The 14798-nt window shown below is 44.4% G+C and overlaps 1 protein-coding gene across 3 annotated transcripts in view; it reads left to right on the top strand.

Moving 5' to 3' along the window:
* The window catches only part of OSBPL3 (oxysterol binding protein like 3), a 201066-nt gene that overhangs the window by 128662 nt on the left and 57606 nt on the right, over nucleotides 1–14798 (top strand). For all 3 annotated transcript variants that reach the window (XM_044292688.1, XM_044292689.1, XM_044292687.1), the window contains exons 7-9: nucleotides 7999–8166; nucleotides 12009–12135; nucleotides 14240–14343. In XM_044292688.1, coding sequence (XP_044148623.1) covers nucleotides 7999–8166; nucleotides 12009–12135; nucleotides 14240–14343 — 399 coding nt within the window. The remainder of the gene's footprint in view (nucleotides 1–7998; nucleotides 8167–12008; nucleotides 12136–14239; nucleotides 14344–14798) is intronic.

Genomic DNA, 14798 nt, shown 5'->3' with positions numbered 1-14798 from the left:
TAGAATGTATTGGCTCTGATGGTACCTTGGAACTGAACCCGAGATCGGGAAATGTTTAACAGTACAAATTACTTTATGAAGTTATTGCCCGAAGTCTCGTGAGACTTTACGAAGCAATAACTTCAGCTCATCTGAGCGAATACATTCTAATACTGTACAAGGTTTTATGCAAATCGACTTTGGATGTTTCATCAGAAGCCGATTCGCTCCTCCCTACTCGGGATGGATCATCGGTGGGGGGCGATTCCCAGCACTCCTGCCAGTCAGCTGTTTGAAGAGGTAGCGACGCTCGCGGGAGCGCTGTTTCCGCTTCAAAATTGCCTGCCCATAATTTTGTATTTGTCCTGGTACTGTGCTGCTTGTGGAGGCGGCGCAGTGTAATTACAACAATGCACGTCCCATTCAAGTGAATGGAACGAGGAATTATAATTCCACTGCTGCAAAGGAGATGGCGCACAGGTAATTTTAAAGCGGAAGCCGCTATCGCACAAATTTCGCCTCCTCTTCAAACATCTGATTGGTGGGGGTGCTGGAAGTCCGACCCCTGCTGATGTGATATTGACGACCTGTCCTGAGGATATGTCTTCAATATCTTTGCACTGCAGAACTCCTAGACAGGCTAACCATGTCCACGTTCCAAATCTGGAGTCAGTGGTGTAACGTTTCAGTCTTCGCTGTATGTATTTGAATGAGCATTTTTTCTTTATTAACAACAGAGCTGAAAATTACCATCTCTCTCATCAGATTTGTCATGACAGCTGTCATTTCAGCAGGTCTTCTGCAGCTTTTTTTCTCCTGCTCAATCCATCACAATGCAGTTGGCATGTGTCGGCTAACAGATGAGCCTGTGCACACATTTGCGTGCGATTTCATTCACTGCCAGTCTCAGCTAGTAAACACATTTATAAATTCTCTTAAATTAAGAGCCCGAGCAGGTGGCAAAACAGCAAGTTAGTCTCCCTGATTACCCTTCACCGAACACACCCAGATGGCTTTAAAGGTCGATCGTAGCAGAACGAAAAAGATGAGATGCTCTTTTAATTTTTTACATACTTAATATACTGTGGCTTTCAATGAATACGAAGTAAAAATTATGCCACATGGTCTGCCCTCCAAGGATTCTTCAGGAACTGTTCTCTTTAAAGGCTTTGTGCATCTTCAGAGGCAATTTTTGTTTATGATTGCATTTTTATTATTTTTGGCTAAAAATCATATTTTCAGTTGGTCTTTATTAAAAATATTGAGCCATTCTATCACTTTTTCTACCTGTGACTGGTACTTTCACTTTTACTTTGTGCCATCATCTAATAACGCTTATCTCTAAACTACTGAGAGGTCATAAACACTTCTTTAAGCCACATTCTTATCGGTAAGATAACGATTGAGCTTTGTTGAGTTTTTATAATGTCAGAGAGCAGAGATAAGGAGCCCGCCTGCTCCCCAGATGACGGAAAAGACAACAAATCCACAGGCAGCTAGTAGAGCATCTCGGCTGTGTACACAAAAAAGGATTCCATATTATTAATAAAGACAAATTGAAAAAAAAGATTTTTAGCTCAAAATAAGTACAATGCAATAATTGTAAAAAAAAATGCCCCCAAAGCTGTCCATAGCCTTTAACCTCTTAAGGACATAGGGCGTACAGGTACGCCCTTGTGCCCTGGTACTTAAGGACACAGGGCGTACATGTACGCCCTGTGCATTTTCGATCACCGCCGCACGGCGGGCGGTGATCGGAACCCCGTGCCTGCTCAAATCATTGAGCAGGCACTTGGAGCAAATGCGCCGGGGGGTCCGGTGACCCCCCCATGTATGCGATCGCAGAAAACCGCAGGTCAATTCAGACCTGCGGTTTTCTGCGTTTCCGGGTTATTCGGGTCTTTGAAGTCCCGATAACCCGGAACAGGATGGTGATGGTGGTGTGATTTCACCCCACCAATCACCATCCAGCGATCCTGAGTGGTGATGGTGACATCACCACTCAGGATCGCTTTCTGATTGGTCTGTGGGCGGTCCGGCGGCAGATTCAAAAGAGGCAGGCGCTCCTCTCCTCCTCCTTTTGTGTTCCGGAGCCGGAGGAGAGAGGAGCTGCCTGCACGTGTCTGCCACCGCTGCCTGCACCCCGATCTGTGCCCCCCAGGACCCGATCTGTGCCCCCCAGGACCCGATCTGTGCCCCCCAGGACCCGATCTGTGCCCCCCAGGACCCGATCTGTGCCCCCAGGACCCGATCTGTGCCCCCCAGGACCCCATCAGGTACATAGGGACAGCTAGGGAAAGTTTGGTTTAGGCAGGGAAAAAAAAGGGAAAGTTAGTTTTTGAACTTTGATTGCATCACCCTAAGTTAGGGTGTCTGGGGTCCACAGCACAGCTGTGTGACCCTAGACCCCCCAGGGGTGCTGCCACTTGCCCCCCCCCTGCCCCCCCCCACCTTTTTTGGGGTGCATTATTTTTTTTTTTCGTGTACGCTGACTGTGGCCGGCACTTAGTGTCCGGCCACTGTTAGCGCATCGCACACCCCACCGCTGATCAACTTCGGACGGTTGATCAGCGGTTTTGAATTTTTTTCCCCACATTTTTTGCCCTTTTTTTTAGTTAGTTTATTTTATTTTTTTTCTGTTAGTTTTAGGGTGAGTTCGTGAACACCCGTGCCCCCACACACACGCACACAAAATAAAGAGTTACACACACGCACATATACACGCAGACACACACTCCCCTATGGCCCGCCGGACGTTCTCGGCCGAGGAGGCATACGCCCAGATTGCCTCTGACTCCGAGAGTCCCAGTGAGGATGAGGATGACCCCACATTCCTGTTGTCATCCGCATCCTCCTCATCATCTAGCGATGATGATGAGCCCCCAAGGCGGCGGAGACGCCGCCAGGCGGAGCAAGGGGACCGCCATGTTAGGGACCCTGTGGCCCACACTAGTACGAGCAGCTCTGGGGCTCGTACTGGTTTCCCGGCCCACCAGTTAAATCCACCGGAGCCCCCTGCCGGTGAACTTGTCTGGTGTAGCCCAGAGCGATACGAGCCTGTGATTCCTGATTTTGTAGGCCAATCAGGAATCCAGATTTCCACAGTGGGCTACACTGAATATGACTTTTTTTGTCATTTTTTCAGTGACCCACTGGTAAATCTGATGGTGGAGCAGACGAATCTGTACGCCCAACAGTTCGTCGCTCAACACCCGGGCTCCTTTTTGGCCAGGCCCGGTGGCTGGACGCCGGTCAGTGCAGCCGAAATGAGGACATTTTGGGGCCTCGTGCTGCATATGGGCCTGGTCAAAAAACCCAGTGTCAGGCTGTACTGGAGTGGGGACGTCCTATACCAGGCCCCACTTTACAGTACAGCCATGACACGCTCCCGGTTTGAGGCCATCCGGAAATGTCTGCATTATTCCGATAATGCAGCATGTCCCCCCCGAGGTGATCCTGCCCATGACCGTCTGTACAAGATACGGCCGGTCATCGATCACTTTGGGGCCAAATTCATGGAGGCCTATGTACCTGGAAGAGAGGTCGCGGTTGATGAGTCTCTCATTGCGTTCAAGGGGAGACTCATTTTCCGCCAGTATGTGCCCTCCAAGCGGGCGAGGTATGGCGTGAAGCTATACAAAATTTGTGAGAGTACCTCAGGGTACACTTACAAATTTCGTGTGTACGAGGGGCGAGATTCCCGGATTCAACCCCCAGAATGTCCCCCCACTCTGGGTGTTACCGGGAAACTTGTGTGGGACCTTATGTACCCACTGCTGGATAAGGGTTACCACCTTTACGTGGATAACTTTTATACCAGTATCCCCTTGTTCCAGTCCCTTGCCGCCAGATCCACGTCCGCTTGTGGGACCGTGCGGAAAAATCAACGCGGCCTCCCTGCCCACCCCCTCCAGGTACCTATCCCCAGGGGTGAGACCCGTGCCCTTACCACTGGAAACCTGTTGCTGGTCAGGTATAAGGACAAGAGGGATGTCCTTATGCTGTCCACAATTCATGGTAACGGCATCACCCCTGTCCCTGTGCGAGGTACCGCGGCAACGGTCCTCAAGCCCGATTGTATCGTCGCTTACAATCGGTATATGGGAGGAGTTGATCTCTCTGATCAAGTCCTCAAGCCATATAACGCCATGCGCAAAACCCGGGCATGGTACAAAAAAGTTGCGGTCTACTTGGTGCAGGTTGCCATGTACAACTCTTTTGTACTATCCCGAAGCGCTGGCAGCACAGGGACATTCCTCCAGTTCTATGAGGCAGTCCTCAAGGCCCTGATCTTTTCGGACCGGGAAAGAGCAGGCCGGAGTACCTCGGGAACTGTAGGTGCCCGGATCGTCCCTGGCCAACACTTTCCAGGTGTGGTCCCCCATACTGGAAAGAAGGGACGAACCCAAAAAAAGTGCAGAGTGTGTCGCAGGAGGGGGATACGGAAGGACACAACTACTCAGTGCGACACTTGCCCCGATCATCCGGGCCTCTGCATTGACGGTTGCTTCAGGGAGTATCACACTTCCATGGAGTACTAAATTTATATCCCAATTTAGCACTGACATCGGATAAAAAAAACTGGTTCTCAGACTTGAGACACCCAAAAAAAACTAAAATAATTTATTAAAAGTAGACATATTAGGTATCGCCGCGTTGGTAATAATCTCCTCTATAAAACTACCCCATGACCTAACCCCCCAGATTAACACGGTCAAGGAAAAAAAAAAAAAAAAGGTGCAAAAAAAGTTTTTTTTTGTCACCTTACATAATAAAAAGTTTAATAGCAAGCGATCAAAAAGTCATATAGCCCCCCAAAAAGTGCCAATAAAGCCGTCCACTCATCCCACAAAAAATGAGCCCCCACATGAGATAATTGGATAATTTTTTTTTTTACAAAAATGACCCTTAGACTTAGAGATACCCCCAAAAAAATTTTAATCAAAAAAGATAATATAGTCTAAAACCAAAATAATTGTAAAAAAAGTTGACTTATCAGGTATTGCCGCGTCCGTAAGAATCTCCTCTATAAAAATACCCCATGACCCAACCCCCCAGATTAACACGGTCAAAAAAAAAAAAAAATAGGTGCAAAAAAATAATTTTTTTGTCACCTTACATAACAAAAAGTTTAATAGCAAGCGATAAAAGTCATATAGCCCCCAAAATAGTGCCAATAAAACCGTCCGCTCATCCCGCAAAAAATGAGTCCCCACATGAGATAATTGGATAAAAAAAAAAAAAAAAATGACCCTTAGACTTTAGAGATACCCAAAAAAAGATTTGTATCAAAAAAGATAATATAGTCAAAAACCTAAATAATTGTAAAAAAAAAGTAGACTTATTAGGTATTGCCGCGTCCGTAAAAATCTCCTCTATAAAAATATCCCATTACCTAACCCCCCAGATTAACACAGTAAAAAAAAAAAAAAAAAAACAGTGCCAAAACCGCTATTTTTGGCACTTTTCCATTTCAATCAGTTTTTTCCGGTAATAAAACAAGGGTTAACAACCAAACAAAACTTAATATTTATTACCCTGATACTGCAGTTCACAGAAACACCACATTTGTGGTCGTAAACTGCTGTATCAGTAAAAGGGAGGCCGCAAAAGGAAAGGACCGACATGGTTTCTGGAAGGCCGATTTTGATGGCCTTTTTTATTGACACCATGTCCCTTTTGAAGCCCCCCTGATGTACCCTAGAGTAAAAACTCCCCAAAACTGACCCCATCTAAGAAACTACACCCCTCAAGGTATTCAAAACTGATTATACAAACTTCATTAACCCTTTAGGTGTTCCTCAACAGTTAATGGCAAATGGAGATGAAATTTCAGAATTTCAATTTTTGGTAACCTTGCGTCACAAAAATGTAATATAGAGCAACCAAAAATCATATTTACCCTAAAAATAGTCCCCAAAAAAATGCCACCTTATCCCGTAGTTTCCAAAATGGGGTCACTTTTAGGGAGTTTCTACTCTAGGGGTGCATCAGGGGGCTTCAAATGGGACATGGTGTAAATAAACCAGTCCATAAAAATCAGCCCTCCAAAAACCAAACGGCGCACCTTTCCCTCTACGCCCCGCTGTGTGGCCGTACAGTAGTTTACGGCCACATATTGGGTGTTTCTGTAAACGGCAGAGTCAGGGCAATAAAGATACAGTCTTGTTTGGCTGTTAACCCTTGATTTGTTAGTGGAAAAAATGGGTTAAAATGGAAAATTAGACAAAAAAATGAAATTTGCTAATTTCATCCCCATTTGCCAATAACTCTTGCGCAACACCTAAAGGGTTAACGACGTATGTAAAATCAGTTTTGAATACCTTGAGGGGTGTAGTTTCTTAGATGGGGTCACTTTTAGGGAGTTTCTACTCTAGGGGTGCATCAGGGGTCTTCAAATGGGACATGGTGTAAATAAACCAGTCCATAAAAATCAGCCCGCCAAAAACCAAACGGCGCACCTTTCCCTCTACGCCCCGCTGTGTGGCCGTACAGTAGTTTACGGCCACATATTGGGTGTTTCTGTAAACGGCAGAGTCAGGGCAATAAAGATACAGTCTTGTTTGGCTGTTAACCCTTGATTTGTTAGTGGAAAAAATGGGTTAAAATGGAAAATTAGACAAAAAAATGAAATTTGCAAATTTCATCCCCATTTGCCAATAACTCTTGCGCAACACCTAAAGGGTTAACGACGAATGTAAAATCAGTTTTGAATACCTTGAGGGGTGTAGTTTCTTAGATGGGGTCACTTTTAGGGAGTTTCTACTCTAGGGGTGCATCAGGGGTCTTCAAATGGGACATGGTGTAAATAAACCAGTCCATAAAAATCAGCCCTCCAAAAACCAAACGGCGCACCTTTCCCTCTACGCCCCGCTGTGTGGCCGTACAGTAGTTTACGGCCACATATTGGGTGTTTCTATAAACGGCAGAGTCAGGGCAATAAAGATACAGTCTTGTTTGGCTGTTAACCCTTGATTTGTTAGTGGAAAAAATGGGTTAAAATGGAAAATTAGACAAAAAAAAGAAATTCTCAAATTTCATCCCCATTTGCCAATAACTCTTGTGCAACACCTAAAGGGTTAACGACGTATGTAAAATCAGTTTTGAATACCTTGAGGGGTGTAGTTTCTTAGATGGGGTCATTTTTGGGTGGTTTCTATTATGTAAGCCTCGCAAAGTGACTTCAGACCTGAACTGGTCCCTAAAAATGTCGTTTTTGTAAATTGCTGAAAAATTTCAAGATTTGCTTCTAAACTTCTAAGCCTTATAACATCCCCAAAAAATAAAATATCATTCCCAAAACAATTCAAACATAAAGTAGACATATGGGGAATGTAAAGTCATCACAATTTTTGGGGGTATTACTATGTATTACAGAAGTAGAGAAACTGAAACTTTGAAATTTGCTAATTTTTCCAAAAATTTGTTAAATTAGGTATTTTTTGGTGCAAAATAAAATATTTTTTTGACTTAATTTCACCAGTGTCATGAAGTACAATATGTGACGAAAAAACAATCTCAGAACGGCCTGGATAAGTCAAAGCGTTTTAAAGTTATCAGCACTTAAAGTGACACTGGTCAGATTTGCAAAAAATGGCCTGGTCCTAAGGTGTAAAAAGGCTGTGTCCTTAAGGGGTTAAAGATGGCATAAGCTAAGGCTGTCTAGACATGCACCCGATTTATCACAAGGGCTCAGTATGGATGATTAATCTGGCGCAGGGACACTTTCATCCGACTCTACACCAACTATTGGTTGGCTTACTTTGAAACAGATTCTTACGCCACAATTGTTTTGGTGCAAAATGTAGCATCTTAAAACCGCCCCTTCCCACAAAGCCCCACCCCTTGTCAGGAATGTCAGACAAAAATGTAGCAACCCTCGATGTGCCAAATTGAGCCACTTTTTAGATATATTTTTGGCGCAGTTAATCTGGTCCACAGTGTATATGACATTTGTAAGGACTTTTCATTGTAGACTGGATTGCCTCTTAAATAAAATCTTTTCATGGTCTACCGCAGGTAAAACCTCCAGAGGTTTTTGAGGACTGGATACTGAAGCTCCGTGACCATCGTCTTTACCGTCAGAATGAAATTTCCGTGTTTCCACATGATCTAAATACTCAGTTTTTCCCACTTCTCTCAACCACAGAATCCGCTTCCAGTTTTGATCCCATCAGCACTCCACAAGTATGTCCTCATTGATTTGTCTTTAAAAAATGTTTGATGTACTTAGTTGTCTATTATATTTTTAGTTTTCTTGTATCCTAGAACTGGCGAATCTTGTGTGTATAATTATGAGGTATATTCCGCGTCTGCCTACCAGCTGCAAGAGCAGTGCTCTTCAGCTCAGTCTTTTATAGTATACGGGATTGCTCGGATATAAGGGATTGCTTAGGATTTAATTCCTTGGTGAGGAGCCTATTTTAAGCCAAGCAACTTTTTCCTTTATTCTGGTGCCACAACTTTTTATATTTCAATCTGCATTTTTTGTGGGGTGTGTTGTTATGGCACCATTGTGGGATACCTATAACATACTGATTACCGTAGCTTTTACTAACTTTATTGGGGAGGGATGGGAAAAAATAGAAATTCCACCATTGTCTTTCTATTTTTTTTATTGCAAATATATTCTGTTCGTTACGGCATTCATACATGCGGCCAGTCCTGCTTTACTAGAGTCCCAGGCTCATCTCAGGTAATTTAGGGCTCTTTCACACGAGCCGATGGCAAGTAATCTACTGCGTGAGAGAGAGCCAAGCCCCATTCCGGACAGCAGAGACGCGGAGCAGTAACATGATTAATCACGCCTCGTACCCCTCTGATCTTTTTACTACAAAATCACAGTGAGATAAAGTTGTCTCTGTGATTTTGTAGTCAAAAGGTCACAGAGAGGCAAAGAGCATTATCAATCATGTTACTGCTCCGTGTCTCTGCTGTCCGGAGCGGGGCTTGGCTCTCTTTCACGCAGTGGATTCCACGCACCGGATCCGCTCGTGTGAAAGAGCCCTTATAATTTTTATTACACCCAAATACTAAAATGACTGGTTTTCCCATTGGCATATTTGGAAAGCTCACCCCAACTGAATACGAACATGTTATGATAGTTTAGTGGCCCCAAAGCTAGTGACAAGTTCCTGTTAAATCCCGATCAGTTCCTTGAAGATGTACAGTATGGCAATTTACTGCAATATTTTACTATGTTTGTTGTATTCTTCAGTATTAAGAAATTGGGTATAAAAGGCTTTGATATTTCACTCTCAATATGTCATGTTCATATATATAGGTTTATATGTATGTTTGTGTATGTGTGTTTATACAGATATATCTCTCTCACACACATTTTCATTCACATGTGCTGTTTATTCCCGTCTCCGATGCTCTAACTAAACTGTCTGAAGGCCACTGATTACATGTATGCTGCCAAGTCTTTTTTTTATTTTTATTCATTCAACCTGTCAAAGCCGAGCTGGTGAGGAGAGGTGGAGTCAGATATGGCGGAGCGGTCAGAGCACGGTACCGTAACTCTTATAGCAGTGAATGGGAGCCGTGCAAACGGAGTAGCACACAGAAATAGTGTTGGACGATATACTGGTTTTCATGATATACCACGGTAATTAAGAAATGGCAATATCGCCATTTCTTAATTACCGTGGTATTTAAGTGACCCAATAGGGGCAGTCAGACTTGACAGTGCTGACTGCTTCTAAAACGCCTGGCACACATTACACATCAGTTCGCTGCGCAGTATGCCTGCATCTACAGTGTAGATGTTTCCAGTAGCTGGTCCCATGGGCATGATGTCATCTCGGGTCCTTTAGCTCACCAGGAAATAGGATTTACCTGCTGTTAACCCCCGGAGCCAGGAGACCCGGCACTGGATAACAGCCGCTATGCACCAGTGGCTGCTACACCGCATGCTGAGATAATATGGCTGTAGTGTGTAGTGATAGTCAATGGTGAGTGATGGGGGGTGAGTAGTAGTATATATTGTCATGGTGCAGTGTGTGAGTTATCAGCTTCTAATTTACATGATTTGTTTTTGTTTATTTTTTTTTATAAATGAGATTGTTTTGCCAGTAATAAAATAAGTTGCACAGAGTACATTTCACTTCTGGCGCACGAACAGCGTAGGTGTGCCTGAGCCTCTTGGGCTACTTTCACAGTTGCGTTGTGCCGTTTAGTTTTGAGATCCGACAAAGGGTCTTAAAAACGCAGCACAGCACTTCAGTTTTGTTCCCATTCATTGTCAATGGGGGCAAAACTGAACAAACCAGAATGGAGTGCACCAGAATTCATTTTGTTCCGGTTTGTTGCGTTCCCATGCCGGACACAGAATGCCTGCTAGCAGAGGTTTTGTGTCGGGCTTGGGAAACTGATCAAGCTGGATCCAGCACCAAAAATCATGGAACTCAATGGTGCTGGATCCGGTTTTTTCGGACACAAAAAAAAACAGATCCGGCACCCATTGACTTACAATGGTTGTGGTGCTGGATTTGGTTTCTTCATTTTCAATATAATACAACCGGATCCGTTTTGAAAGCATGCAGCCAGGGTACTTTCACACTAGCCGTTTTCTTTTCCGGTATTGAGTTCTGTCCTAGGGGCTCAATACCGGAAAAAAAAACCGAGTTTTATCCTAATACATTCTGAATGGAGAGCATTCCGTTCAGGATGCATCAGTTCAGTCCCTCTTAAGTTTTTTGGGCCGGAGAAAATACCGCAGCATGCTGCAGTTTTCTCTCCGGCCTAAAATCCTGAACACTTGCCTGAATGCCTTAATTTCCATTGACGGCATGTACAGCATTAAAATTTCCGCATTGACCCGTTCTTCCGGTCCGCGCACGCGCAGACCTTTTTGAAAATGTGATTTATTTTTTTTTTTTTTATACCGGATCCGTTGTTTCGGATGACAACCGGAAAGACTGATCAGGCTTTGCAATGTGTTTGTCATACGGATCCGGATCCGTCTCACAAATGCATCAGTTTGCGTCCGAATCCTCTGACGCAAGTGTGAACGTAGCCTTATTCAAACAGAAGCATTTAGCTATGCTTTTAAGATCTCCTGCCGGATCTCAGAACCAGACAGCATAAACGCATATGTGAAAGTAGCCGTAATAAATTGATTGGATCTTCCACCAGTGGGTTATTTACGAAGACCGATATGTGAAGCGGTGGCCTTTAGTAAATGGCCCCCAATGTATTATTTGACTGAAAGGCATGTTTATGATGCCAATGTGCCCTTTTTGACAATGTGCACTTGTGATGGGCACACTCTGAACAACCCATTTGTCAAGGTTTTCCGCTAGCATGGTCGGGGGGGGGGGGGGGCGGCTGGAACCCTGTTCTCGGTGGAGTAAGAGATATTACTGTATATTGTATGGGTGCATCAAGGAGACATTATAATGTATGGAGGCAACAAAGAAACAAGTTTTGAGTGTTTTTTTCTTTTAATTGGGTATTTTTCGCGCTATATATATATCATTAGCGCGAAAAATTTCTTAATATCGTTATCGTGAGAAAATTTTTTGAGATCTCCCAACCGTACACAAACATAATGGCTTACTGTGCTACTCTGTTTGGGTACAGTAACAGCTGTGCGTCGCCCGCTCTGCCATTTCTGTAACTCCACCTCTTCTGACCAGCGCTTACTGTGGTTATTCCCATCTCTGCCATGGAAGGGACAACCCTTATTAATGTAGACCTGAATCTTTTTTATAACTTGGCAGCCACACATCGCCATTACGCTTCGTTATTCTTTAACTGTGGTGCATGTGCTGTAAACCTCTAAAGCGCATGCGCTGGAGTTGAAGGACAAGCCCCCTAGGCTGGGTGTTCACGCTTGTAGAAGGAAGCAGTTGGTTGGCGGGATTGGCCCTTTTCGCCGATCATATAGTATTTACAATTCCTGATATCAATCTATTCTCTTAAATATATTATGATGTAGCCTAACAGATATGGCGATTATAGAGTTCTCGTCCGCCTCATAAACAGGAGTGCATTAACCAGCGATTTCGTGCTTACTGTCACAGGAAACGCCATTCATCAGGCAGAACTCACTGAAGCTGGCAGGCGGCCTGAACTTTTCCTGCTTAAATAATGACGGCAAAGTCCCAGCCTGGCTCCAGTCTAATGACGATATGGATAAATGTGCTAAAGGTAGCTAAATACACTGCGGCCAGTTGTGGCGCCTTCTCAATAAAGCGCGATAAATAATTCAAGTGCTTTAGAATGGTGTGGTTATCGTTCACGCGCTTCACTTGTGTATTTAGAGGCTGCCTCTGCAGCGTTTCCTCACACTTCATTGTATTACAGATGCCAGCGTGTTTATGTATTGTGTAACAGATGGAGTGGAAGACATTGCGGAGACCATGGCGCCATTTATTTCTTTACGCTTTAATATGCAGTGTTGTTTTGCTAGTGGCTTTGGATGTCCTGAACGAATCCAATGCTACAGTTCTAATCATCCTTGGACATTGTGTACTGTTACCAGCAATGAATCCCGCTCCGTCTGTGAGGCTGAGTTATTGCCACCATCTTATTTTTCGCTAGCCGATGTGAGACCGCTTACCCACTAAGATTTTCAGTATGGCTTTCGCTTCATTAAAGGGGACCTGTCGCCTCTCTATATGTATTTACAAGACACTTGCATTTTCCATGAAATTACAATTGCAGAACATCATTTCTCAGAAACGTTGCTTCGTTTCTCTGTTATTCCTCCAGAAAATGTGTAGCTAGGAGAGTCCTAGCAAATTGTAAGACTCCCAGCAATGAGAGGACAGTGTCAGAGTGTTGGGACGCGCCCCATTGCGATTATAGTTGTCAATTGATTCATACATTTCCAGAAGGAATAACTGAGGGAAGACTCTGTGCAGAGAAAAGATGCTCCAGAATTATTAAGACCTGTCAGGAGAGCTGGCCGGTCCTCCTTAGAGGTGGGCCAACTAAATTTATTTCAGCAAAATGAGATTAATAGGTCAGTCTTCAATGGCGGCTTGATGGCTGTCACTCCACGCCCTCTCCATGTCAAAATGCGGAATAAGGTTTCGTGCACACGACTGTATCAGTTTTGTTGTCAGCAAATCGCAGACCCACAAAATACGAATGCAGTCCGTGTAGCATCCACATATTTAAGTATAGGACATGTTCTGTTTTTTTTTTTTTTTACAGAAGTGACCTATAGATGCAGAAAGCACATGGATCATTTGTGTGCTCTACGCATCTGGATGTTCATTCCACAAAAAGATTGAATGTCCACAAAATACATACCATTGACCCATTGAAAACAATGGGTCCACAAAAAAAATAGGGGACAGCACGTTGACTGCATCCATATTTTGCGGATCTGTGATTTGCTGACCGGTCGTGTGCATGAGACCTTAATCAGATTTTCCTATGACTAGCTTAAAGGGTTTGTCCGGGTTCAGAGCTGAGACTCGGACATGCCTCCATTTTCACCCCAGCAGCCCCCCTGACTTGAGCATCGGAGCAGATCATGCTCTGATGCTCTCCTTTGCCATGTGCTAAATCGCGCAGGGCAAAGGCATTTTTAGGAGTTCCAGTGACGAACCGGGCTCTCCATGGGGCTGCCAGGAAGACCGGTGACGTCACCGGCACTGATGGGCGGGCTTTAGCGCTGCCCTAGCCAGTAAAACTGTTAGGGCAGCACTAAAGCACGCCCATCAGAGCCGGTGATGTCACCGAACACACTGCCGGGCGGAGGTTTCCGCCCGGCAATGTGTTATGGTAAACAAAAGAGCCCTTGCCCTGCGCGATCTAGCGCAGGGCAAGGGAGCGCATCAGGGCATGAGGTGCTCCGATGCTAGCCTCAGGGACGCTGCCAGGGTAAAAATAAGGGTATGTCCGGGTTCAGCTCTGAACCCGGACAACCCCTTTAAGGCTTTAAGGTGAGGGTTTTGCCATCATATTCCATGATAAAGTATCATTTTAGTTTATTAGTTTTATTCTGCATTAGGCATAGTTCTTGCGAAAAACGGGAAAAATTTAAAAATGTTTTGCTTACCATTAAAGAGGGCCGGACCGTTTTTGACACAAAATATACTGTGTGAATGTGCCCTAATCCTCCGATTGAGGTCGTGCAGTCTTATTGCTTTCTTGTTGAACAGTGTTTGTGTATCATGTTTTTGGCAGGAAATGCACATCTCAGCAAGTAAGCAATTGAAGGTTTCAGAGCTGTTGGGTTCAGCCTTAAATGACTTGGCAGGCCAGAATTTTACAGCGGTGGTCTTCTTTTCTCCCACAGACCTGTCACAGTGTCACAGCTATCTGGTGGAAATGAGTCAAGTTCTACAGAACATGGAGGTTCTTCATAGGACATATTCTGCACCTGCAATAAACGCCATCCAGGTATCCTGAGAAGCTCTGCTGATAAATCTTTTACACTATATAAGTTTTAAAATCTTACTGACTTATTCATATATTAAATGTCATTTAACGTTAATTAAAGGGAGTCTGTCACTAGGAAATTCACTGTTAAACCAGGCACAATGCCTTGTAGGACTTACTTTCACTTACCAATCTGTATCGTCATTTCGGAGAAAACGTACTTTTAATCCATATGCAAATAAGCAGTTAAGTGCACCGAAGGCAGGCCAAAGCCACTCTGTGCACCCTCGTTCCTCCTTCTTCCTCTGCCAGCCTCTTCCTTACCTTCTTGATTGACAGGACCTGTAGTGCTCACTTTGCAGGAACATGGACCTGTCAGTCAAAAGCTAAGGAGGCCCTGGTCTGCATAGTGGCTTTATCGAACAGCTGATCAACAGGGGTCTAGGGCGTAGGACCCCCACCGATCAGTAAAAAAA

This window comes from Bufo gargarizans, chromosome 5 (genome assembly GCF_014858855.1).
Source record: "Bufo gargarizans isolate SCDJY-AF-19 chromosome 5, ASM1485885v1, whole genome shotgun sequence".
Classification (NCBI taxonomy): domain Eukaryota; kingdom Metazoa; phylum Chordata; class Amphibia; order Anura; family Bufonidae; genus Bufo; species Bufo gargarizans.
The sequence above is the reverse complement of the archived record's forward strand: the minus strand, read 5'-3'. Positions and strand labels throughout refer to the sequence as shown.